Source organism: Thermobia domestica, chromosome 13 (genome assembly GCF_964235325.1).
Source record: "Thermobia domestica chromosome 13, izTheDome1.hap1.1, whole genome shotgun sequence".
Lineage (NCBI taxonomy): Eukaryota > Metazoa > Arthropoda > Insecta > Zygentoma > Lepismatidae > Thermobia > Thermobia domestica.
This window is the reverse complement of record NC_137466.1, coordinates 167,300,105-167,324,381: the sequence shown is the minus strand read 5'-3', so window position 1 is coordinate 167,324,381 and position 24,277 is coordinate 167,300,105. Positions and strand designations below refer to the sequence as shown.

General features: G+C 38.5%; 1 protein-coding gene across 2 annotated transcripts in view; it reads right to left on the bottom strand.

The window, feature by feature from the left end:
• Cdc42 (Cell division cycle 42) overlaps positions 1-11,893 on the bottom strand; it is a 31,973-nt gene extending 20,080 nt beyond the window's left edge. The window contains exons 1-2 of one of the 2 annotated variants that reach the window (XM_081736817.1): positions 11,540-11,893; positions 106-223 (exon numbers count right to left, since the gene is read on the bottom strand). In XM_081736817.1, coding sequence (XP_081592943.1) covers positions 106-210 — 105 coding nt within the window. In that variant the 5' untranslated portion in view covers positions 211-223; positions 11,540-11,893. The remainder of the gene's footprint in view (positions 1-105; positions 224-11,539) is intronic. The other variant, XM_081736816.1, reaches the window with a different exon arrangement.
• Between the last annotated feature and the right edge of the window lie 12,384 nt (positions 11,894-24,277).

Here is a 24,277-nt window from a genome sequence, read left to right as displayed (position 1 = left end):
GCAGTTTCGATATCATCCCTGGTAAGAGCATCTACAATAAACATCTTGGCCGTCTAAACGTCAAGATAAGAACTGAAAATAGATTTTCTCCATATGTTTACTTACTGTTGGTACATATTCCGAAGGAAATTTGTTTGTTGTATATGATATTAGAAGACAAGTTTTACCAACTGCTCCATCCCCAACTACCACACACTTTATTGTTTGCATTTTTGAGGCTTATCTACGAAAAAAGAAAAAAAAAAATACATGTTAAACTTACTAAACTAAACTAAGTATTTAAACCTAATTACAGTTCTAATTAAATTTGATGCATCCCTGAAAACATGAAATTTAAAAATTTAAAAATCAATTGCTAATAAGATCTTCAAGAAACCTTAATGCAATGAAACAACAAAAAACCTAACGGGCCATGATCACATTAGCATCTCAAAGGTGGCGGTAATTATGCAGGAAACATACCACACACGATAGGATACTGCGAACCAGATTTCCACTAAGCTACAGGAGTTTTCACCCTCTTATCGTGTCTGGAAATTGTGTACAAGTAAAGATAAGATAGTTTTATATAATTATAACAATGCTGAAAGTGTACATTTTGCACGGTATTATATTATTTGCACAATTCTCATTCATCGTTATCAGGGTGTCTACTGAGTACCATTTTCAAAATTTTAGTATATTTCCAGTATATTCAGTATAACTATCAGCAAAATTCCAATACCTAATACAATGATTTTTTAAAAGTCCTTTAGGAATAATCACACTTTTGATGATCTCAGGTTTGTAATTGTTTTAACATCAAAAGAATATTTTATTATTAATAAATTTAGTTAACCTTAATTTTTTTTTAATACAACGATTTCTTTTAACATTTTTAAAGGGCCTCCTAACTCCCCTCACAGCCCTCCATTCCACCCGTTGCTTTAAATGTCTTATTACAAAATGTATACAACTCTTGCTTTGGAAAAAATTACAATTTCAATGGATACAAAATTGTTCTAAGACTATTAAAACAGTTACAAAAAAGTATTGTTGAGAGATTACCAGTTTTATGATTTTTCCAGTATATGGATCAAAATTCTAATATATTTCCAGTACCAAAATTAAATTCCAGTATAATTCAAGTATTTCCAGTTTCAGTAGACACCCTGGTCATTAACCATTACACTATCCGAGATTACCTGGAATTTTCATGCAATGTGTAAACCTCAATTGTTACTCTTACTTCTCGTCACATCTGAATGAAACAGAGTGCATGCTCAGTACAGATTGTTTTTTACAATGGAATCATTGTATTGTCAAGGTTCCCACTTACTTGGCGAACACGAACTCCCCGACTTTTCCAGGCTTACCAACTCGCCAGGCTTACCAGGCTTACCACTTGTTTAATCCTAATTTTGCTTCTAGAACTCTTCTTATCACTTTCTTAACACGGGACGCTAAACTAAAATCACCTCACCTCACCATTTATCATTTAGCCTTGCACGGATATTTGGTAGAGGATATTTTGTACGAGGGCTGTTTTTTTAATCTTCGATGGAGAATAACACACACACATAAAGTGAATCACAATTTTATTACCAAAAGTCAAGCACAATTACAGCCATTTCTCCACATAGTCACCATAAAGATTGAGGCATTTGTCATATCGATGAACGAGCTTTCCAATACCCTCTTCATAAACGGTTGCCGCCGGCATACGGAGATAGGTCTTGTGGAGTTTACGGAGCCAGGGACTACGATCACTGCAAATGTGTACTGCCAGACATTACATAACTTGCGGCGAGCCATACAAAACAAAAGAAGGGGCATGCTGTCATCTGGAATTGTTTTGATCCATGACAACGCGAAACCGCATACTGCTGCCGTAACCAGGCAGCTGCTTGCTCAGTTTCAGTGAGAAGTGTTCCAGCACCTGGAATACAGCCCAGATCTAGCGTCTAGTGATTTTCATCTTTTTCGGCTGCTAAAACAGTCTGGAAGGACAGCAATTTCGCACTAATGGAGACCTACCTCCATACGCTGGCGGCAACCGTTTATGAGGAAGGTATTGGAAAGTTCGTTCATCGATATGACAAATGCCTTGATCGTTATGATAACTATGTGGAGAAGTAACTGTAATTGTGCTTGACTTTTGGTAATAAAATTGTGATTCGCTTTATGTGTGTGTGTTATTCTCCATCGAAGATTAAAAAAACAGCCCTCGTACAAAATATCCTCTACCAAATATCCGTGCAAGGCTAAATGATAAATGGTGAGGTGAGGTGATTTTAGTTTAGCGTCCCGTGTTAAGAAAGTGATAAGAAGAGTTCTAGAAGCAAAATTAGGATTAAACAAGTGCCCTAGTATTTCACTTCTCGAGTGTCAAAATTCTTAGAACACGGTAACAGTGCGCAGCTATCACAGTCTAAGCCTTCCCCTCGTATCTAGTGGCTAGCGCGTGCGCCTTTGGTATACGTGGTCGGGTTAAATTCTCGATGGAGAGCACAAAGCATTTAATTTCACCATCATTTGCTTTCACTAATCATCCGTCTCTTTTAGCATAAAGGGCATATATGTGGGACATAAAACATTAAAAAAAAAAAAAAATCAGTGAAGGTTGAACAAAAATTGATAAAACTAATGGTAAGAGAACGGAATCTTGAGGGATGCTTGGCACAACCTTCACAGGAATCCCTAGTTCAATGAACAGCCTAACATTTTGTAATATACAGTGAAACTTGCTTAAACCGGAACTTGAATAAGACGGAAATCTGTCTATAGCGGACATTTTTCAAAGTCCCGGCAGCTCTTATGGGAATTCCTTTACAAATAGTTTCTGTAAAACGGAATCTTCCGTAACGCGGAAACGGAAAGCAAAAATAGTCCCAGGGAACCTTTGAAGCTTGCATAAAACGGAATCTCTTTTTCGCAGTGGACCTTTCACCTCTCTTGTGCGTATCTTATTTGGAGGTGAAGAGATCAATACGGAATGCCACTTAATAGAACAAGTGAACCCTCCTCCATTAGTTCTTGCCTTTAAATAATGCATCACAAAATACCGCTAGAGATTTGACCTCGTTTTCCTATGACGATCATTTGCTGTTTGAAGCACTGAAGCAGATGATTGACAGGTTATTGTTCATGTATCATTTTTTTATCTGCATTTGCTTTAAATCCTCCACCTGTGAACTTCACCTGGTCTTAAAATAATGCTGGAGTCCACAAGTCTTTATGTTGGTGGCTCTCCAAAATCTGAGAATCTTAATTTACAGCTGGTGCTTGTTCACGGTTCACTAAATTTGCCCCAAGCAAATTCATTTCGAGCATAATGACAGAAACTTGTCATCAAAAACAGAACTAGAGGGGGAGTGGAGCGAGAGAGAAGTACATTTCTACAGTGTTCTGAGTTTGTGTTCAGTATCATGTTTTCTCGTTCAGTATCGTTCAGTATCGTTAAACTCTTTTGTCAACAAAATGGACAACCGGATGACGGAACAGCTTACATTTCAAGTGATCAAGATGTAGCAACTTATTCTACGATTGAATCGGCTGCGGATCTCTTGCATGGACCTGAAACTGAGGAAGAAAAAGATGACGATGTCACCGAAGTTGAAGAAATCAGAGAACCTAAAATTGGTTCTTTAAGAGAAGCTCTTCATTATGTTGAAGACTTCATTGAATTTGCGGCTGACTCAAATTATTCAGACCTTCTAGAACCACTCTATTCTGCCAGGGAAGTGTTACAAAAAAGTCTTGTCACAAAGAACAAAACAACTTACCTTGAAAGAAATGTGGAAAAAAATGTAAATAAGCATAGGGGGGGAAAATGATGTTGGTAAACTGCAACTAAAAGTAGTTTGTGTAACTTTCTAAACTGCATCTTGAGTTTCAGTAGATTTTCTTGCATTTATTTGAAGTATTCACATCATTTGAAGTGTTTTAATGCTGTGAGAATATTAAGTGTTGTGTATCCTGAAAACTAAAAAAATACAGAATATTTTGCGCGCGTGTGTGTGTGTATGTATGTACAGAGTATGAAAGACTGCATTTTGGAGTTCCAGAGCAAATATAAAAGTAAACTATAAAACCATTTCCATCTGTCTTATTTTTGTAGCTATTTATTATCAGATTTGTATAAAACGGAAATCTGTCTAAAACGGAAACAAAATTTCGACCCGTCGCTTTCCGCTTTATACAAGTTTCACTGTATATATATAATCTACAATTAGATAAAGTCCTAGCACATGTATAACACCCAGTTGAGCCAAAGTTAACACTTTTTATTAATCTTTGAAGAGTTTTTACCAACAATGTTGTAGTTCTGCTTTTCGTTCAATTTTCTTCTCTTCTTGCAAAGAAAAAAAAATACGGTGTTTCGCGAATATAGGAAGCATATTTACCTACGTTAAAACATGTGATAGTAACTATTACTGTTTCACTGTAGTGTCGGTTCCAATGAAAAACATTCCTTCAATCGAATGAACTGAGTTACCAAAGTAATCCAACTATGTGCACCAGTTGATTGATAGTGTAATGGTGAAATTTAAGATGTTGAGTTCTATTCATGAAAGAAATGATATCTAAGTTTTATGTGACTAACGTGTATGAAACAAGGGATAGTATGTGAACTAAAATAGATGATATCTTCCTATCTCTGCAAGTGTATAACCCATGGGTAACTCAAGTCGTTTACTTTATTAGACGAACAGTGCTCGATATATTCCACTTTGCACTTTCGAAGAACGTTTGGATGAGGTATTGAAAATATATTCTGACACTTTCACCATCAGAATCCAGCAATGAAAAAATGAAATGAAATATTTGAGTTTTATGTCCCACAGTTATGCCAGTGAGGCTAAAGGAGACAGTGATGATGAGTAATGAATGAAATGGTGGAATGAAGAAAGTGGGAGGAAACGGGAGAATCCCGAGGAAACCCACGCACACGGTGTTTGTCCACCACAAAGTTCACTTGGCGGGAGCTGGGATCGAACCCGGGACCCCAAGCACCAGAGGTGAACGCTCTACCACTGAGCCAAGAATCCAGCAATGGTAAGTGAGAAAAAATCCTGTTACCAACTAGATAACGATCTTTAAATGATATGCTCAATATATCCAGTTAGGAAAAAAAAACTGCACAAAAATGTTGTTTTATACTTATGATTCTCAAATAAATTATATTTTTGGAAGAAAACTCTCTTTTGTTTATTCTTTACATAAGATCTCACTACATCCGTCTAAAGTTAACAAAAAACTTTAAATATATCAATTATCTACCAAACAAACTGGTCAAGGAGGACAAACTCTTTCATTACTTCCGATTATCAAGATTAGTCCAAATTTTCAAATTTTAGCTGCTGTATTCCAAAAGAGTGTAGTTTCGACGGAAAAGTTTCAAAGGGTTTTGAGCGGGCTTAATCATTCGCCCCTTACGTGCAATGCGATTCTTCAGTACACCCTTTGCTTCCAGTATACATGGCATGATTAACCGCACAAACAGACAAGTTTAGTTTGGTGAAATATAACAATTATAAATTTTAAGTATAAAGGAAACCTTTTCTTAATTACAATCTAATAAAGCAAAATGTCTGTTCGAATAATAATCCTAATACTTGTCTCAAATGGCTTCCTTTTTTTCGCATCAGTCTCGCCTAGAAACACTCCGCGATGCATAACTTTTAATAACAGAAGAGACACGTTAAGTCTTTGGAGTTCTAGCACCTATTTTTAGGTACTAAAGTAGTGTCTTTATTATCCGATTAAAAAAGAACCAATAAAGCTCTTCACTTCAGTTTTTGTTATTGTTGCTTTTTCAAGTCTAGAGGCATTGTAGAACACGTTACATGTAATTTCACGGCTTTCTGCGTCCAGACATAGGAGGTGATGACGTCGTAACTTAAAAAAATGTTTTGTTTGTTAGGCCTATTTATATTATTTTTTGGCGGGCTTACTTTTGCACCTAGAAGAATGAAATTTTGCACAAACCTTTAGTCCGCCGAGTAGTATTTATCTGATTTTTTTCCCGATCTGCATTAACACAGAGAGGAAGGGGGGTGTTCAGAGAGGCAAAAAGGTATAAAAAGAAATAAACCAAAAAATCCCTTTTTTCGCTATTTTCACGCCTTAGACACATGATTGAGACATGCGAATGGTACTGTTTGAAAGGCAGTTCTATTTTGAAGAGAATGATGTACAAACCATGATCCTAGGACTGAAAGTCTTTACCTTTAAGATGCCGGAATTTAAAACGTAACTGGCCCGCAACCAGGCACAGAGGTTAAAGGGGGGGGGGGGGGTCATTAAAGATTCTCTTACAAATAACTTTATTTGTATTAATAATACTATTTTGTGTGAAGAATTGGAGGGGCCATGAAAAGTTTAGAGGGCAGGACCCATTCTGGTTACGGGCCTGCAACGTAAGTATAAGAAACAATTAAAAATGAAAATTTTAATTCTCAGTGATGCATAACTTCTACCCCTCTGTAACCTATATAAATCTCTGCAGGTTAGGTATAATGCTGCTCCCTATATACCAGTAGATATATTACGCTCACCAATGGAAGAATCATTGAAAAATACAAAAGTAAATAATAAACAAACGAACACATACGAGTCATATAGTAAAATAGAAATAACCTGACTATCATGTAGATTAACAATAAGAGTGTCTAACCTATCAATGCACATCCCGTATTGCAGTGCAAGGGCAAATTACAGTATACCTAGCAGTAATGTACATAATGTTACGTAATCGGCGTAAACGGTACGTATCAAAAATGACTTAACACAGTTTAGTAACTACACGTGTGATCAGTGACTGCCTCTGGCATGATATCATCACTGTTTATGCTTTTCTAATACACTTGAATATTTGGAGACAAACATAGGAATAACTAATAGCAGTGATGTCAAAGTTCTATTCATCCAGACATAAATTCTGGATGGAATTGGTAAAATTCTTATACTAAGCAGCTGATCCATCACTAAAGTAGATGGATCAGCTGCTCAGTATAAGAATTTTACCAATTCCGTTAACTTATGCCTGGATGAATAGAACTTTGATATCACTGCTCAACTGAATTTCCTCGACACAAGCCACGGAAAATCACCTTGTGGCAACACTGGACGAATAGAAAAAAGAATAGGAGCTCGTGGTAGTTTACAGAGGTCCTTCGATGATCAAATATTGGCAACATAATTTGCTAAAATTCCGCTATAATAATATTCCAGGCTTTTTTTAAATTTGTTTTAATGTGTCACTGGACCAAATGCACACATTGAGATTGATCAAGGAAGATTTGCCAGGGAGTATACAATTGTTGGGAGAGAAAATCGTCAATTTAATCTCATTTGTTTCCGTAAGATTAGAGTAAGCAGAGTATTAAAGGTTGGTGTAGCATTCATAATTAATGTCTTTGAAGTACGACGAAATTGCAGCTATTTCAATTGCAAATTCATAACCTTACAGTAAGTTGCATATAGCTTGTGTATGACAACATTTGGTGGGAGGAAAATGTATGCGAAGTTTCATATGAAAAACAGGATGCCCTTATCAGCCTAATGTATCCTCATGGCCTTGCTTGCCCCTTCCACTGCTCAACTGTTCAAGATACCATAAACATCATCACGAAGACAGTACATTTGTCTAGAATCAGTACAAGACAGGACTGCAACACGATCTAGCTAAAAATGGAACTGACTGTTCATTATATTGCAAATTACTATGTTTCTATTCACTTTAATGTTACCTTTATGCTTTACACTGATATGCATATTTGTCGTTACGCATGTTCAGTACAAATCATTTTCAATAACCTTGTCTCGCCCTATACTCATACCTCATTTATACAAATTTTCACCAACTATCTCAAGTACTACATTACTAAACTTTTTTTTATTATTATTATTTATTCATAAAGATACAGGGTTCTAAAATTAAATTATATAGCTTCCATAAGCTTGAAGCATGCTTTTTCCAGATGTGGCACGAAAAATAAGATGGGAGAGGGTATAGTTGATTTATCATCCCCCAAAAATATTGCATCTACGAAATCTTGACCAACCTTACAAATGCGTATCTTTGAATTTAACTCGACAATGGCAACTCAACTCAGTGATGACTCCAAGTTTTGATTGGACTGATGCATTCACAACGTAGTTATGGTGTGTTCAACGTGGGCTCCCTGAATTGTGCAACGACTTTTGCCAAATATTCAAAAGTCGTACCCATACTGAGGTATACTAAACAGTTAATTAGTACCACATTCTGAATCAGCGTTAAAAATTGTTCAACTGTGGAAAAGGTTAGGTCATTACGTTTATTACAACTTTCAAAACCGCTGAGCAAACATAGCACTCTTGCATCTTCGCACGCGAAACGAGAACAAGTGGTCTCTCATTGAAAGGCCATATCAATGCAACCAATGCAGATATTCAACTCACATATAGCACACAACAATCAAAAACAATACAGAAACTTCCGACCAAATTTCCCCCCTGGTTCGCTTGACGTGGATTGACCTTCTCTATTCTTGCTTCTACTTTTTTATATTTTATCCTAGCATTGCGCTGGCGTCTTCTCAATGTTTTGTGCAAGCAACCTATCGGTAATATTGATAAATACTTTCTCGTTTCGGACCAATTGTTTAGCATACTTTGAATATTTCCTTTCCCCCGACTCCAGTCGCTGTGCTCTTGATCTGTATAGTAATGAAAACCATCCGCCAAAACAAATTGCCACAGAAGGAACAAAGATTCTCGAACATCGAATACAGACAAAATTCAAGTACATTGCTGAAGCACTTACACTACGTATTAGCACACATTAGTATCTGGATCAAACACGGCCCAACTCGGAATGCATCGGTTTGATTTGTCACGACTCACTTCTGGTTATTTCATACCGACGAAAGCGTGGTGATTCTGGTCAACCCGAGCTAGGGGTTTTAGTGTTAAAAGGCCTTGGGGGGCGCGGTGGCTCAGTGGTAGAGCGTTCACCTCTGGTGCTTGGGGTCCCGGGTTCGATCCCAGCCCCCGCCAAGTGAACTTTGTGGTGGGCAAACATCGTGCCCGTGGGTTTTCTCGGGGTTCTCCCGTTTCCTCCCACTTTCTTCATTCCACCATGTCACTCATCTCTCATAATCACCGTCTCCTTTAGCCTAACCGGCATAACCGTGGGACGTAAAACTCAAAGATTTCATTTCATTTCATTTGTTAAAAGGCCTCGAAAGTTACACCAAAGTACTCGAACCAACTCTCACATTACTAAATCTTTGACGCATGAAATTTTACAAGTAGATATTCACTTTTCCTCGAGACTATATGAATGCTACATGCATTACCAGAATCGTCGAATTGAACATATTTTTGTGACATCTTGTCTTTTACATATAAAGTTCCAAGTTTAGTTGTCATCATTTACACTAATTACCAATATATTAACATTATACTCTTCTTTCATAGTGAAATCACAACAAATGTCCAGGATTCAGATAGGTCAACCCACCGAACCCAAATCTATTCTCCATGTTTATCTATTGACTTCACATTTGGTTACCCAACACCCTAATCTTTGAAATGCAAATATGCAACAATAATAACGTGCACATAATAATAATAAAGGCGCAATCATAAAATGTTTTACAAGTCAATTTTCATTACGCATTCTTCCATGAGAGGGTTTAGGTTAAATCCGACTGACTTTACTAAAGTTTTCTCCAATTTTTTCGAGTATTTGTTGCGAAGAATCCATTGATGCACATCCCGCTGTCTGGAAAAGACTATATCAAGGTGAAAGGTGGAAAGCTTTTGATTCTGTTCCAGCCTTCGCAAACCCTATGGCTGTTTAGATGGATACAAATTGCTAACTTTTTACAGCCTGAGATGGATGAACGAGTATTTTGTGTGTATGAGAGAGAGAGGAGGAGGGGACAGTGAAAAAATGTAAAAGAGATAGTAAAGCTGAAAATGTCAGAATCAGGTTTCCACCCTATTTGAAAGAAAATATCCCGTGTTTTCGCCACAGTTAAGAATTTCTTGTTTTACGGTAAACTTCCAGCCAACTGATAACACTGGTTCAGTTTCCAGCTGATCGAAGCTCAAAATATACTGTGAAACGCAGGATGCACACACAATAATAAACCGAAGCGTTAACACTACAGTAGGGCTTTTTGACCTTTACTTCGGTCACCTCCAGAAATCGGTTGGTTGTATTAATCGATTTATCGCATCAAATTACGTACACATGCTTAAAACATTTTCGGAAAAAAAAAAAAAAAAAATTGTCAGGTTTAATCAAGGGTTTGTTTCCGTAATTCAGGAGTAGCTGGCTTTAGTAATAGAGTGTAAATGAAGTATCCTTCAACACAGATGCTGTATGAGACGTCGGAAATGTGTTATTTGAAGTCGCTACGGCCTAACGAGAGCAACTTGTTCGTGTGTGTAGTAAGTATACAACAGGTCCTCATCATTTCCCGAGGACTCACGAAATTCAGTCTTTTACGGATTATTCATTGAGGATCTAGGAACTTGAAAATGGGGTAACAAAGCGACTTTCATTTACTTATCGGCTGAAACTTGTACATGACATACCACCATTTCTGTACGTGGTGCAAGAGTAAGAACTATCCTCGAGTACGGAACACGATGAGGAGCTGTTGTATACTATTACCATAATACGTATGACACCTGCTCAGGCAAACTCTTTAAATACCACTCTTTACGAATTTAAAACAAATCTCATATTGGATTTTCCATATCACGCCCAGTTTCTTAATCTATACCCAACAATAAGAAACAGTCAGTGCTAAAATCAAGTTCTTTGGTCAGTTCCTATAGATACTTAAGTTGTTAATACTAATTGATTTCGTAAAACCCACTTAATCTAGAACGTACATCTGTAGGGGAATAATGTGAACATTTGTGATGATACCGAACGGTACTTTACTGAATTTAGAACTAATCGTTGCCAGTATCTTCGTATATACTGATACTATACACATATTCTTTCGAGTTTCTGAATACAATTAGATACTCTCGATGCTCCTCTGCTGGATGTATAAATAAATCGAAAAATTCCTCGCATAATTAAGAGGAAAATGAAAGAACGATCTTGAATGCAAAAACAATTTAATATTTGCTCATATCGTATGGCGGTTCTGGCACATGATTAAATAAATAAAAACACAGTTCTCACATAAACTTCAAATCCATTATGATAATATTTGATATCTGCAGGGTATTTATCTCTGTACTGATTCGTTCACTTTATACGACACGTAATATAGTCGGGAAAGAAACAGCAACTTAGCATTATTTATTAGTCCAAGTACTACTACACCTCAGGGTTTACAGAATCATTAATGGAAGTTTTATTTTATCCGCATATCCACACCCAAATTAACAACTTCGTAACATAAAATATAACCTTGCATGATAATGAATGGGTAGTTAATTTTCGCACATTCAAGAAGCCATCTTGCGCTTCCAAACACACATATAACTGAAATACTGGTCGCCTGTGGCATGTTTTGTTTCCAACAAAACAAACTCTTACCTGAATCCACTTCGCTTCAATTGCCTGGCAATATGAGATACACACAACAGAAAATGAATAAATAATATCACACCTTGATTTTTCTTTTCTTGAGGGCGTCAACACCACAGTTCTTCCGCCTGCACACCAGCACTACAGAGAATCTGTCGGGTTCAATCGGCAGTGTTGCCAACAAGATGATACAAAAGGTCGCTAAATAGGAGATGAAATGACTCCAATTTTGAGTGAAAAGTCGCTAAAAAAAAACATTCGTGGAATTTCGTCCTTCTCTTATATATGCATATATCATACAGGTATAAAGATGTATGATCAATTCAAGCCATTATACTATCTACGCTACAAAAACGTATACCGGTACCCGTACGTGAAAACGTAAATGAAAGAATCATATGTAACTAACAATAATTTCACTCTTAATACAACATATCAGTAGCGTAGCCAGGATGTGTGTTTGGGGGGGGGGGCAAGTGCTGTTATAGGTGCATATAGAAAAATTACAAACAAAAAAATTTATAAACATAAAAATATATAAAAAATTACAAACATCAAAGTACCAAAGTACATTGTCGGACCTCTTTGGGGAGGGGAGCGGCCCCTCCGGGCCCCCCTTCCCTACGCCACTGCAACATATATTAATACATCGGGGCGTAACTAAGGCCTTGGGGGCCACCCCGCAGACAACGTGGAATGGGGCCCCTTCTCTACGTCCTACATCACGATTTGGGGGCCCCGTGATGGCTTAGGGCTCCTGCAATGCGGGGTCTGCGGGGCCCTTATTTACGCCCCTGTTAATACTATATTATAATCAATTTCTCTTCAACGAAATCAAAAATAAGTTTAGAAAAATGAACTAAAGTAAAAGGCTTACATCCAATTCATTTTTACTCATGCTTCTACAGATAATCAGCTTGCTATTGCTAATGTATTATTTGTGCCTCTAAACGGAAGCTCTGAAAACTAAAGGGCATTAAAGGTTGGAGTTGGTCCCCGTTAGAGGGCAAGAGATACCAGCAATCAAAGTGGGAATATGAAGATAAATGCTATGTCCTTTCCTAGCTCGTCAACACCAGCGCTGAATCAAATAAGCAAAAGAAAAATGAACATATATCTAAACTGATTCGAGGTAATAGTACTTGATTACATGGGACAAGTTGTTCACAGCACAAAAGTAGCTAGGTTTGTAAGTCGCCAAATTGTCATTCAAAAATCACCAAAAAAGTCGCTAACCGGAAAAATTATTATTTGTCGCTGTCCTAGAAGTGGAATCCCCTCGATTTAGCGACTTTTCCCCCTAATTTGGCAACACTGTCAATCGGATCTAGTGTGTACAGTGCTGCAACATTTTAAATCGTCTTGTGTAGCATGCTTAAATGAGAACAATATGCGTAATAATGCTATGGTTTGCATCAACGCAACGCAAAACCTGTGTTTTTCCTTGCGATAATAGGTATCATAGTTATAATTTACGTTATGCTCTGCAATTTTTGCGAAGGCTAATACAGAGTTAACACAATGATAAATGAGCTATTTAGTTTGCGATTATTGGCATAGCAATTATAAGGACTTTTGCGAAGAATTATACGTAATGACCCCAATGGGCAATTTGGACTGCGTCTTTAGTAGAACGGAAAACCATTGCGAGTGGAAACTCACCGAGGAAGAATAGTCGTGGCAGTCATAAGCGAAACTCACCTCAAGCCCGACAAGCAATTTACTGTCAGGAACTTCACAACATACCGCTCAGACCGACAAGGACCCATGGGCGGTATGGCCATTTTCATGAAGTCGCACATTGCCCACGAACCTCTCCCCACGCCGACACTAACCTCACTTGAAGCTATAGGAGTCACGGTCCACTCCCCGGATGGCCCACTGCAGCTGATCTCCGCCTACAAACCTCATAATGGGCCTCTTCACCTGCCAGACCTCACTCTTCTCAGGAGGCTGGGACACCGAGTGATGGTTGGTAGAGACTTAAACAGCAAACACCCACACTGGAACTCAAGAACCTCCAACCGAAATGGCCGCATTCTCTATCAGGCTCACCGTGGAGTCGAATTTCTGCCTTCCGCGCCCACAGAACCCACTCACTTTCCCCGGAATGGCGGACAGCCCGATATCTTGGACATGGTGCTTAGCGCAAACATCGCCTTGACGGACGGCCCCATGGCCATTCCGGAACTCACCTCAGACCATATCCCCATCAAGCTAATAGTGGCCCTCCACACACATGTTCCTGCAAGGCAACTACGTACACTGCGACAGACCAACTGGCAGCAATACACGGACCTTCTGGCAGCGTTGGTGGACCTCCGTCTCCCTTTGCGCACCCCTGAAGATATCAACGCAGCAGTAGCATCCTTAACCTCCAAGATTCTCGCTTCGATGGATGTGACCACCACCACCAGCAACAATCCATCTCACCAGCAGCAACTAGACCCGGCAGAGGCCTGCATATCGGCACTCATCCATCTCAAACGAACAGCACGAAAACATTGGCAGTTAACATGACACCCAGAATACAAAGCGTGTGTGAAACTCCCTTTCCATAAGAATAAAGAAGAGGCTGCTACGCAGGCGTCTGCAGAAGTGGAATAACACCCTACAGGAGATGGACACACCTTCCCGTCACTTCTGGCGACTAGTCAGAACACTCGCCCAACCTACTGGCCCACCACGTGCGCAAACCCTCAGAAGCACACAAGGACTGGTGTACAACCCGGAAGAGCAAGCCACCCTCTTTGCGGACTACCTCGAAGGTGCTTCTCAACTCAAAGATATACAACCTGACGCCGAGACCCTAGAGGCAGTTCAGCACTCCATCCACACTGCCGATCACCTTCAACTGCTGAACCACCCCCACTGGTACGCCCAAAAGAAGTGGAACAAATTGTAAAGCATCTTCCGACCCACCGTGCCGCTGGACCGGATCGCATCCCACCCCAAGCGCCCAAACACGCGCAAAGGAAAGTCATAGTGCTCCTTTGCCGTTTGGTCAACGCCATCTTCAACACCAGGCACTTCCCTCCAGCCTGGAAGGACGCAAGAGTCATACTCATCCCTAAGACGCTTAGTAACAGATCTGAACTCAAAAACCATCGCCCCAGCAGTTTGTTATCTCATCTCAGCAAACTTGTGGAAAGGATCTTCCAACGGCCGCTGCAGCAGCATATCACAGCCTAGGACATCCTCCCGCCGCATCAATTTAGTTTTCGACCAGGACACGGCACGACAGTCCAACTGGTGCGAGTGGCAAATGACATCACCTTCAGATTTAACGAACGTGGGCACACTTTAGGCCTTTTCTTGGATATATAAAAGGACTTTGACAAAGTGCGGCACGAAGGTCTCATTCATAAACTCATGGAAGCGAGTTTCCCAACCTACCTCGTGAAACTGTTACACAGTTATCTGCAAAACAGGAGTTTCCATGTACACCATGCAGGCCACACCACCACGTCAAGAAGTATTAGAGCGGGAGTTCCACAGGGTTTCTGCCTCTCCCCCATTCTCTATAACGTATAAACGAGCGACATCCCTCAGATCGCCAATGCCACCACTGCCACATATGCCGATAACACCGCACTGTTTGCCAGCCATCTTATAACGACCACTAAATGTGTATTATGAAAATTGCAGTTTGTAATTAGCTTAACGCTTGTTCTGCATATTTTATATGTCGTTATAGCTCTCAGTCCGTATATTTACATAATCTAGGTTACTGTTTTATCAAAATCCATCTAAACACTTCATTTAGGTATTACCTTTTTTATTGCAGTACGTAATAAATAAAATATTGACACGCTTTTAAATATTGTACATGTATACATCACAAGATGGATTCTCTATATATTATATGTTTTCCGTTGCTATGACGACTTACAAAACATGTCATATCACTATCACGACAGAACATCAATCATAATAACAAAAAAATTACATCTATTTCTCTTTATATTTTCTTCTTCTTCTTCGTTTTGAACAGCTTATGCATATTTTAAAAGCACATTTTGCCCGTAAATACAAGTTAATATAAAAATTACACAATACCGATACAATCTAAATCACTGGTATGCAGAAGTCTATTTGCAGCGACACATACGCATGTTGGAAAACTGAACACGGAATTGACGCATCAAGATAAACCCCAACAAGATCACCCTGATGGACTTTACAAAAAACAGGAAGCAGAGACACATTCACCTCTCACTACAAGGAACCAACCTTCCACTCAGTCCCCAAGCAAAGTACCTCGGAGTCATCCTCGACAAGAAACTTTCCTTCATCCCCCACCTCTCCGCGACGGCGAAGAAGGGAACACAACGCTTCCGAGCCCTCCTTCCTCTCTTCCTGAGCCCCCAAATCACCCATGGAAACAAGCTTAACGTCTACAAGATGTGGATCAGATCGGTACTGCTGTACGCCCTCCAAGCCTGGGGCCATTTGCCACACACACATCTCCGCCAGCTGCAAGTGGTTCAGAACAAAGCTGCCAGAGCAATCACAGGACACTCGCGGGACACCAGGGTGGCTCAACTTCATGAAGATCTCAACCTGGCGACGCCGACAACAACAATCAGCTTCCTTCTGGCGCCAGGTCAGAAGTTCTGCATACCCACACATTGAGCACATCACCATCAAAGAATTAAGAAGACATTTGTACAGGATGCCTCGGCCCTGAACATCCCAGGTGGCCAGCACGGAGCCAGCGACAGTTGCGGCCCGAAGAACTGTTACGCCACTCACCACGCCGCAACAAACAGGTTAGGCAAGGGCTCAAGCCCGTCACTTCACCACTCAACAACAACCATGACAATGACTGACTGTCAACGGCCTAATACATTGGGTTCGAAAATTTGCAAACACAAATTACATCAACGTACCTCTTTTTAATAAACATAATTTAAATATGATGGTTAAAAATTCGTACCTTCCATAATATACTACTAGTTATCCCTTAACTAGAAAAAGTACCGTAATTTCCACTTTCTGCTATACTGCACCACTGTCAGAATAAATATACTTTTCCTGTAGATTAAGGAGTTTATATTATGTTTCCAGCAGCTTAAGCTTCATCTAAAGAGCCACGAATACGCCACTGAGCTCTTAAATTATTTACCTTACGTCAGGGGTAAAAGTGGATCCGAAAAGGTGAGGGGACGCATGACGTCATGCTGTCTCCCGCGCCTACCTTTTCCCATTGTATTTTTTTAGAAAGTGGGGGACGCCACGAATAAATTTTGAAGAGGGGGTATGGCGTTCCCCGAGTTCCCTCTCACTTTTACCCCTACCTTACGCGATAATATGCCTGGATATATGTTGATAATATAAAATTAAAATATAAATAGCATGTGTGTGTCTGTCTTTCAATAAGGAGAATAGTTAAGAATATACCCGCAGATATGAGAACGTTTAACTGAAGTAGTGAAACCATCATAAACATTGTAAAATTCCATCTCAAGGGGCAAATAGCCCCATTATGCCTATGAATTTCCCATGTTATGCTTATACAAATATGTAATATGAAAATTGAAACTATTGTGGATTAGTAACTTTTTAATATTTGAACGAATTATCTTCTATCAAACTTATATCTTTATAAATTAATTTAAGAATAAATATTTCGTTAATCGAAAACAAACATATCTTGTTGCCAGAAGTACAATGTCTATACCATGACTTTGTGCTATCCACTTCTACTCCCCATAGCGATATTGGAAAAAACTTCTTTCTTCAGACATTTTGTGAAAAATATAATGAAAGTTGATTGTTTCCTCTTGGTATTCTACTATCTTGTTTTATTCATTTGTTCATTTATTTTCTCTCTCATTTCTTAAGTATCCGAACACAAATTATGTTCCTTGGCGCTTGGTTCCAGCACAGACTATGATTAACTCGCTTCATAAGCCATTTCCCCACTTAACAGCAAAGAAAAAGACTTCGAATTTGACGATCTACATTGATTTAGTGTTTATTCATGATTCATACCGCCTTATGCAGAATCGTTTTGACGTGTGATTAGTATCATACAAAAGGTCTGACTACTGCACGAAACATACGTTAGTTGAACTCTTTAGTATGGCGTAATCGGCACTAATCACGCGTCAGAACGACTCTGCATATGGTCCAATTATGTCTACTTTCCGACCGTACAGAATTTTGTTAACGCGGATTTTATATATGTGTGCATATATGAAAAATCTCTTATCGGTTTGTAACCATATGGTTTAGCTTATCGAATATTAATGAAGAAAATTTTAACTTTTTAACTGAACCTCGTATAAAACCACTCTTAAGAATTTTTCTCTCAGCAAACAAAGGAATATTCATATGTGTGTGTGGGTCGCGTCTGCGACGGAAGTGTTAGTGGACCCTCTCGTCTCTCCAAATGAGGTGCTAAAATTCAGTACAGGGAGCAAACTTCGTCTCCAAAAATTCCTACCTATAGGTTGTCATAGTTATTTCTAGCTCTGACATCAACAGTTTGCATCGCAAGCCTCTCTGTTGAGTAGAAACGCGAAGAGGCGGGGAGAAAAAAAAACAAAACAGGCTGACAATTGTTTCTAGTGTGTTAACAGCATGTAAACACGCAGTGCCTATAAAATAATATTTTACTTCAGCTAAGCGCAATTAACACTTACAATTAACACTAAGCCTAAAATGCTGTTTACGTACGTCTGCATAATTCAGTGTAATGTAAAATAGCATTAGTGCAACATATTATATTAAATAAAAGAAAATGTAAAGCAACGCAGTCCAAAGCCTTCGGACAACTCTCAAAAGTTAAATCTAAAGAAGTAGAAGCGCGATGAAAAAACTTCAAGACCACCGAAAAGAAGATAAAATGGGAAGTAAGGGAATTAAACTCAACCTTAAGGACATCTCCCTGGAGTCGCCAGAAACCACTTTTCTCCAGCATCAAAGTGAGTGAGAAGTGAAATTGTGAAATAATAAAAACGTACGATGTAGTGAAGTTCAACCGGTAACCCGCGACAACCGCGCCTTCCACGATTGTAGTAAGAATAATTGGGCCAAGTGTTAAATTTTATTATCATTTTCAATTAGTTAAAACAAAGTGTCAAATTGTAATATAATATGTGTTTGTGCAGTTTCAGTGTTGTTTATTAAAGTGGCAAGTGAAATTTCGCATATCCTTTATCAAAATAATTATCATGGTATAAATTTATATTTTCTAGTTTAAGAGATTTTAATTTACTTTTCTTTCCAGCATAAATAATTAATGCCTATGCAACGTAATAATTTTCGCATTATTAAATTGTATCGGCATTGAGAAAACGATTAGAATAAGTTTTTATGCCAGTTTCCCACAATGTTCTGACCCGAACTCTGAACCGTGTTGTCCAGTGGTTATATGGTGGGCTTTGGTAGAAAGTCCGAACTGCTATTGAAGTCTAAAGGAGACGTCCATAACATAGTGGATCGAATCCCGGACTGTCATGAACGCCTAAGCCCTCCTAGGGAACTGCAGGACACGAACCACATACAGTAATATGTCTTCCCGAACAGGGACGTACAAGGATTGAATCCTGATACAGTAATGAGTTGCCCTTAATCACTTTTCGAAATATAAACGTCAGTAAATTCCACGAAATGAGATTTTTCTGATAGGTTGGCATCACCGTGAAGACTGTCTTCACTAATATGAGTATTGTAGACACTATTCAGGCTCAAATATTTTGAATAAATAGACATAAAGAAATACAATTATTTCATTTATACAATTCAAGTTTGTACTAAAATATATAATTGCATTCGATGAAGCTGTAAATTTACCTAAACTCTCCTTCTATAGACATTTCCCACACTGAAAACTTCATCCCTTCGACTAGAGACAACACTCCATTCGCACGAATTCTGACGAATAATCCTTTGTTACATTCGCATTCGCAGTTTCGTCGTTATTCAATTCGCAGGTCGAATATACAGATGGCTTTTCGATTTATTCACACTGTTGGCAAATACACTTTTTCATTTGCAATTGCATTCCGATGCAATGGAGGAAGTCTTTTGTTCATAGCAAATGTTCTGGTTTGAAAACTGTGTATCACAACACATTAGCAAAAAATACAATGAAGAAATACAAACTCCATGCGCAAACAAAAACGCAACTTTTCATTTATGTGTTAGGGTGGGCCTTCATTTAATTAGTAACGTGAGTGAGACTTGGCCTAACATTCAGCTTCTTGCTCAGAGGCCATATAATTCCTGCCCAGGATCAATGAAAAAATGAAATGAAATGAAATCTTTGAGTTTTACGTCCCACGGTTATGCCGGTTATGTTAAAGTGTATTGATGAGTAATGAATGAAATGAAGAAAGTGGGAGGAAACGGGAGAACCCCGAGAAAACCCACGCACACGGTGTTTGTCCACCACAAAGTTCACTTGGTCGGGGTTGTGATCGAACCCGGGACCCCTAGCACCAAAGGTGAACGCTCTACCAGTGAGCCACCGCGGCCCTCCCAGGATCAATGACAATAGCACCACCCCCATTGTATTTTGACAATCTCGTTGCCCATCTCGTCAAATTTCAGGGAGAAAATAAGACAAATTCTTAAATTTTTGAAAACGCCAAAACTAAAAAATCTGGGATGGTAGTATATGACCATAGCATGTACCTCTATAAGCTAGGTGGTCCATCTCTTTCCCTTTAATGAGTAAAAATTGCCCAAAATTTAAAATGATAGGGTTTATTACGTTATACTGTCACATAGTTGAGTGTATGAGTTATTTCTCCTTCATAGACATAAATACATTGATGCACTCTAAAATTTTCGGAGGTATACATAAGGCCACCCCTTAAATTTGGGAAGATAAAAATGATATGGTAGTATCAGATCGGCGTACGAATTTCTGTAAGTTTGAAGAGCATTTCTTCCCTTCTAAGGGTAAAAAATTACCGAAAAATGAAATTTCGAATGTTTTTGTCCTATTGTATCCTCTTTGTTGAGGTTTTATTTCGTTATATTGTTATAAAAATGAATATAGGGTTCCATTGTCTTTCATAAGACATGGGAATGTTGATACCCTAGGATAGAGTAGCCAGATGTTGTAAACGAAAAACTGGGACAGCAATCTCAGACTACATATAAGGTCAGGTTTCCTACGGTACTACTTTCATCTGAGTCAATTAAGGCAAGTCAACAAATTTTAACTTTTTTTTTTGGTGTAACATAATAGAAATCAACTCATCTTAAAGAAACTTTTTGTGTTGAATTCGAATATGCATTCCGTTTTTCTCCATCACATACAGTTTTCCCGCGCCAGAGTAACTTTGGGGAAATTCCCTTTTTCACGTATTTCATAACCCTAGCTCTTGTCCCCCTTATGAATGATAACACAAGAATTAAACCAAAGAAAACATTGATTGATACTCAATAAACTTTCCAAGTTCCAGAACAATCACGTTATTACTTCTAGAGAAATAGATATATTTATTGTATACTGTGTGTATTGTTCATTGTACCATACTTCATATCTCTTGATTTGGGAAAAAATGATTTGCTTCGTTACGGCAAGCACAGACATGCATATGATTGTTTACAATAATCAATAATAACAGTCCTCTGACACAGTGTCAACTTTGCTAAATCTCATACATTACAAGGACCATTGTTGGCAAAAATGTTGTGATCTCAAGGTTAGTTGGTATTTTACTAGGACTGCAGTGCGGTTACACGAAGTATCAATGCTTTTTATGTTCATGGGATAGAGAGCTGATGACAATCATTAAGAAGTGAAGGACTGGGAACCTCAAATAAATTACGTTCCTGGAGAATGCAACGTCAAATATGCTTCTTTGGTAGATCCTAATAAGATACTACTGCCACCCTTCATATAAAGTTAGGACTTATTAAGAACTTTGTCAAAGCCATGGACACAAGTGGTGAAGGTTTCAAGCATTTGCGACATAAGGTTCCTAACCTGAGTGATGCTAAGCTTTCAGCAGGAGTGTTTGGTGGTCGTCAAATTAGGAAACTTACGCTTGATGATAGCTTTGACAGCAAGTTAAACAGTGCCGAGCTAGCGGCCTGGACAGCATAAGCGTGTTGTGAGCAAACTACTGGGCAATAAACTTGCAAATTACAGTGAAATCGTACAGGACATGCTACAGAAATACAAAGAATCGGGTTCTAAGATGTCTTTAAAATACACTTTTTACACTGTCACCTTAGCTTCTTTCCTGTTAATCTAAGTGCTGTCAGAGACGAAGAGGGGGGAAAGATTCCACCAAGACATAATAGCAATGGAGAAAAAGTACCAGGGACGATGGGATCCTTCAATGACGGGGGATTATCGTTGGGGTCTTGTTAGAGAATGCAATATTTCATACAAAAGAAGGAAGTAATGTAGGGGTCTATATTTGTGCAACTCAATGGAAGTTTCATACATTCTGGTAGTTTTAATGGCTTTTCATGACTTTTTTTATATTTATATTATTGTTTATTGTAAATTGTGATACATGTAAATCGTATTGTATTCTATTTTATGTCTGTGCTTGTGATAATGAAGCAAATCTTCTGTGCATTAAATCAAGAGATCTGAAAGCATAGACATATAAATATCTTTATTTCTCTAGAAACAGTAATGCGAATGTTCTGAAACTTGAAGGGTTTATTATCAATCAAGATTTATTTGATTTAATTCTTGGGTTATTATTCGTAAGGGGATAAGAACTAGGGTTATGAAATATGAGGCAAAGGGAAAATTTTGAGGGAATTTCCCAAAAATCTCTGCCGCGGGAAAATTGTACGTGATGCCGAAAAACTGAATGCATATTCAAATTCAGCGCACACAGTTCTTTCAAGATCAGATGTTTTCTCTTATGTTACAAACACATAGTTAACTAGTGTAATTATCAGTCTTTTCCCGCTTACTACTCACAATTTTCCAGTTCATTCTATACATAGTTAACACAAATGAAGCCCTACAAGGGATGTAGACCTATAGCTAAAGTGTGTGAAAAGGTAGGCTAAGAGCTGCCTGATGTCCTTATTCCGAATTAACAGGTATTAAAGGGCCTAGGACAAATCTGCCAATGACCAAATGCGCCAATCGTGAAAATGGACAAATCTGCCAATTGACAAATCCGCCAATGGACAAATCTGCCAATTACCAAATGCGCCAAACGCGAAAATGACCAAATGCGCCAATTGTGAAAATGGACAAATCTGCCAATTACCAAATCTGCCAATTACCAAATCTGCCAATTACCAAATGCGCCAAACGCAAAAATGACCAAATGCGCCAATTGCGAAAATGGACAAATCAGCCAATTGACAAATCTGCCAATTACCAAATCTGCCAACTACCATATCTGCCAATTACCAAATCTGCCAATTACCAAATGCGCCAAACGCGAAAATGACCAAATGCGCCAATCGTGACAATGGACAAATCTGCCAATTGACAAATCCGCCAATTACCAAATGCGCCAATTGTGAAAATGGACAAATCTGCCAATTGACAAATCCGCCAATTACCAAATCTGCCAATGGACAAATCTACCAATGGATAAGTCACCGAACTATCATTTTACTTTAGATGTATTGTTCAATCATCGTCCCACAGTATTACAAAGAAGAAGAGGAAGGAAAATTTATGAAAGAGCGGAAAAGGATATTTTAATTTTAATGTGTGTTACTTTTATAAATTCGCAATTATGTTTCAAAATGAATGTTTACTGATGTTGGTTGTTGGAGTTTAGTATCCCATTACTGTACTTAGGTTATATGAGACGTGACGTAACACGTTTGAATTTTAATGCCCTCTCACTGGGAATCGAACCCGAAAAGACTAATGTTTGTTGTAATTATTGGATAGCCAACAAGCCAATTTGGTCTTTCACTTAAGTAGCTATTGCTTCAATTCTGTTCATCCGATTATCTTGGTTCATATGCCATTCACTTCAGAATAAACCAAGCTTGCAAGTGGTACTATGCGCATGTGTACATGATGTATAAGAAGAAAGAAATTCAAGGTAAAATTGGGAATTTCCCGTCCAAAAGTCCCTTTGTTCAAATGTAGCACCCCCTGGTACGGCCCCAACTAAAGGCACCCAAATATAATATACCTTTAAAACTACTATAATTTATAAATAATATATGTGCCAAGTTTCATTGTAATACCTAGAATAGTTGTGACGGAAAAAATATTTCTCAGTTCTGCTAGACAATACCAAATTTCATATAGGAAGAAAGTGAGATAACTATAAAATCAAATTAATCCGAACAGTATTATTTATTTGAAATGAAATGAAATCTGAGTTTTACGTCCAACGGTTATGGCGGTAAGGCTAAAGGAGACGGTGATGATGAGTAATGAAAAAATGGTAGAATGAAGAAAGTGGGAGGAAACGGGAGAAACCCGAGGAAACTCACGCACACGGTGTTTGTCCACCACAAAGTTCACTTGGCGGGGACTGGGATCGAACCCGGGACCCCAAGCACCAGAGGTGAACGCTCCACCACTGAGCCACCGCGGCCCTTTTATTTATTTAAGTATGATGACTTATACGTCATTCTCTTCAGAATAAAACAAGCTTTCAAATGATATCATGATAATATGTGTGTGTGTGTGTTGTACGAGAAAAGGGGAAATTAGGGTAAAATTGGGAATTTTCCGTCCAACAACAATCGGCAAGAGCAGAGTTGCTCCAGTAGCCCTGATATCGTTTCTCCATCATAGATATAACTTGGTAGAAATGTTTCCCATGTCCA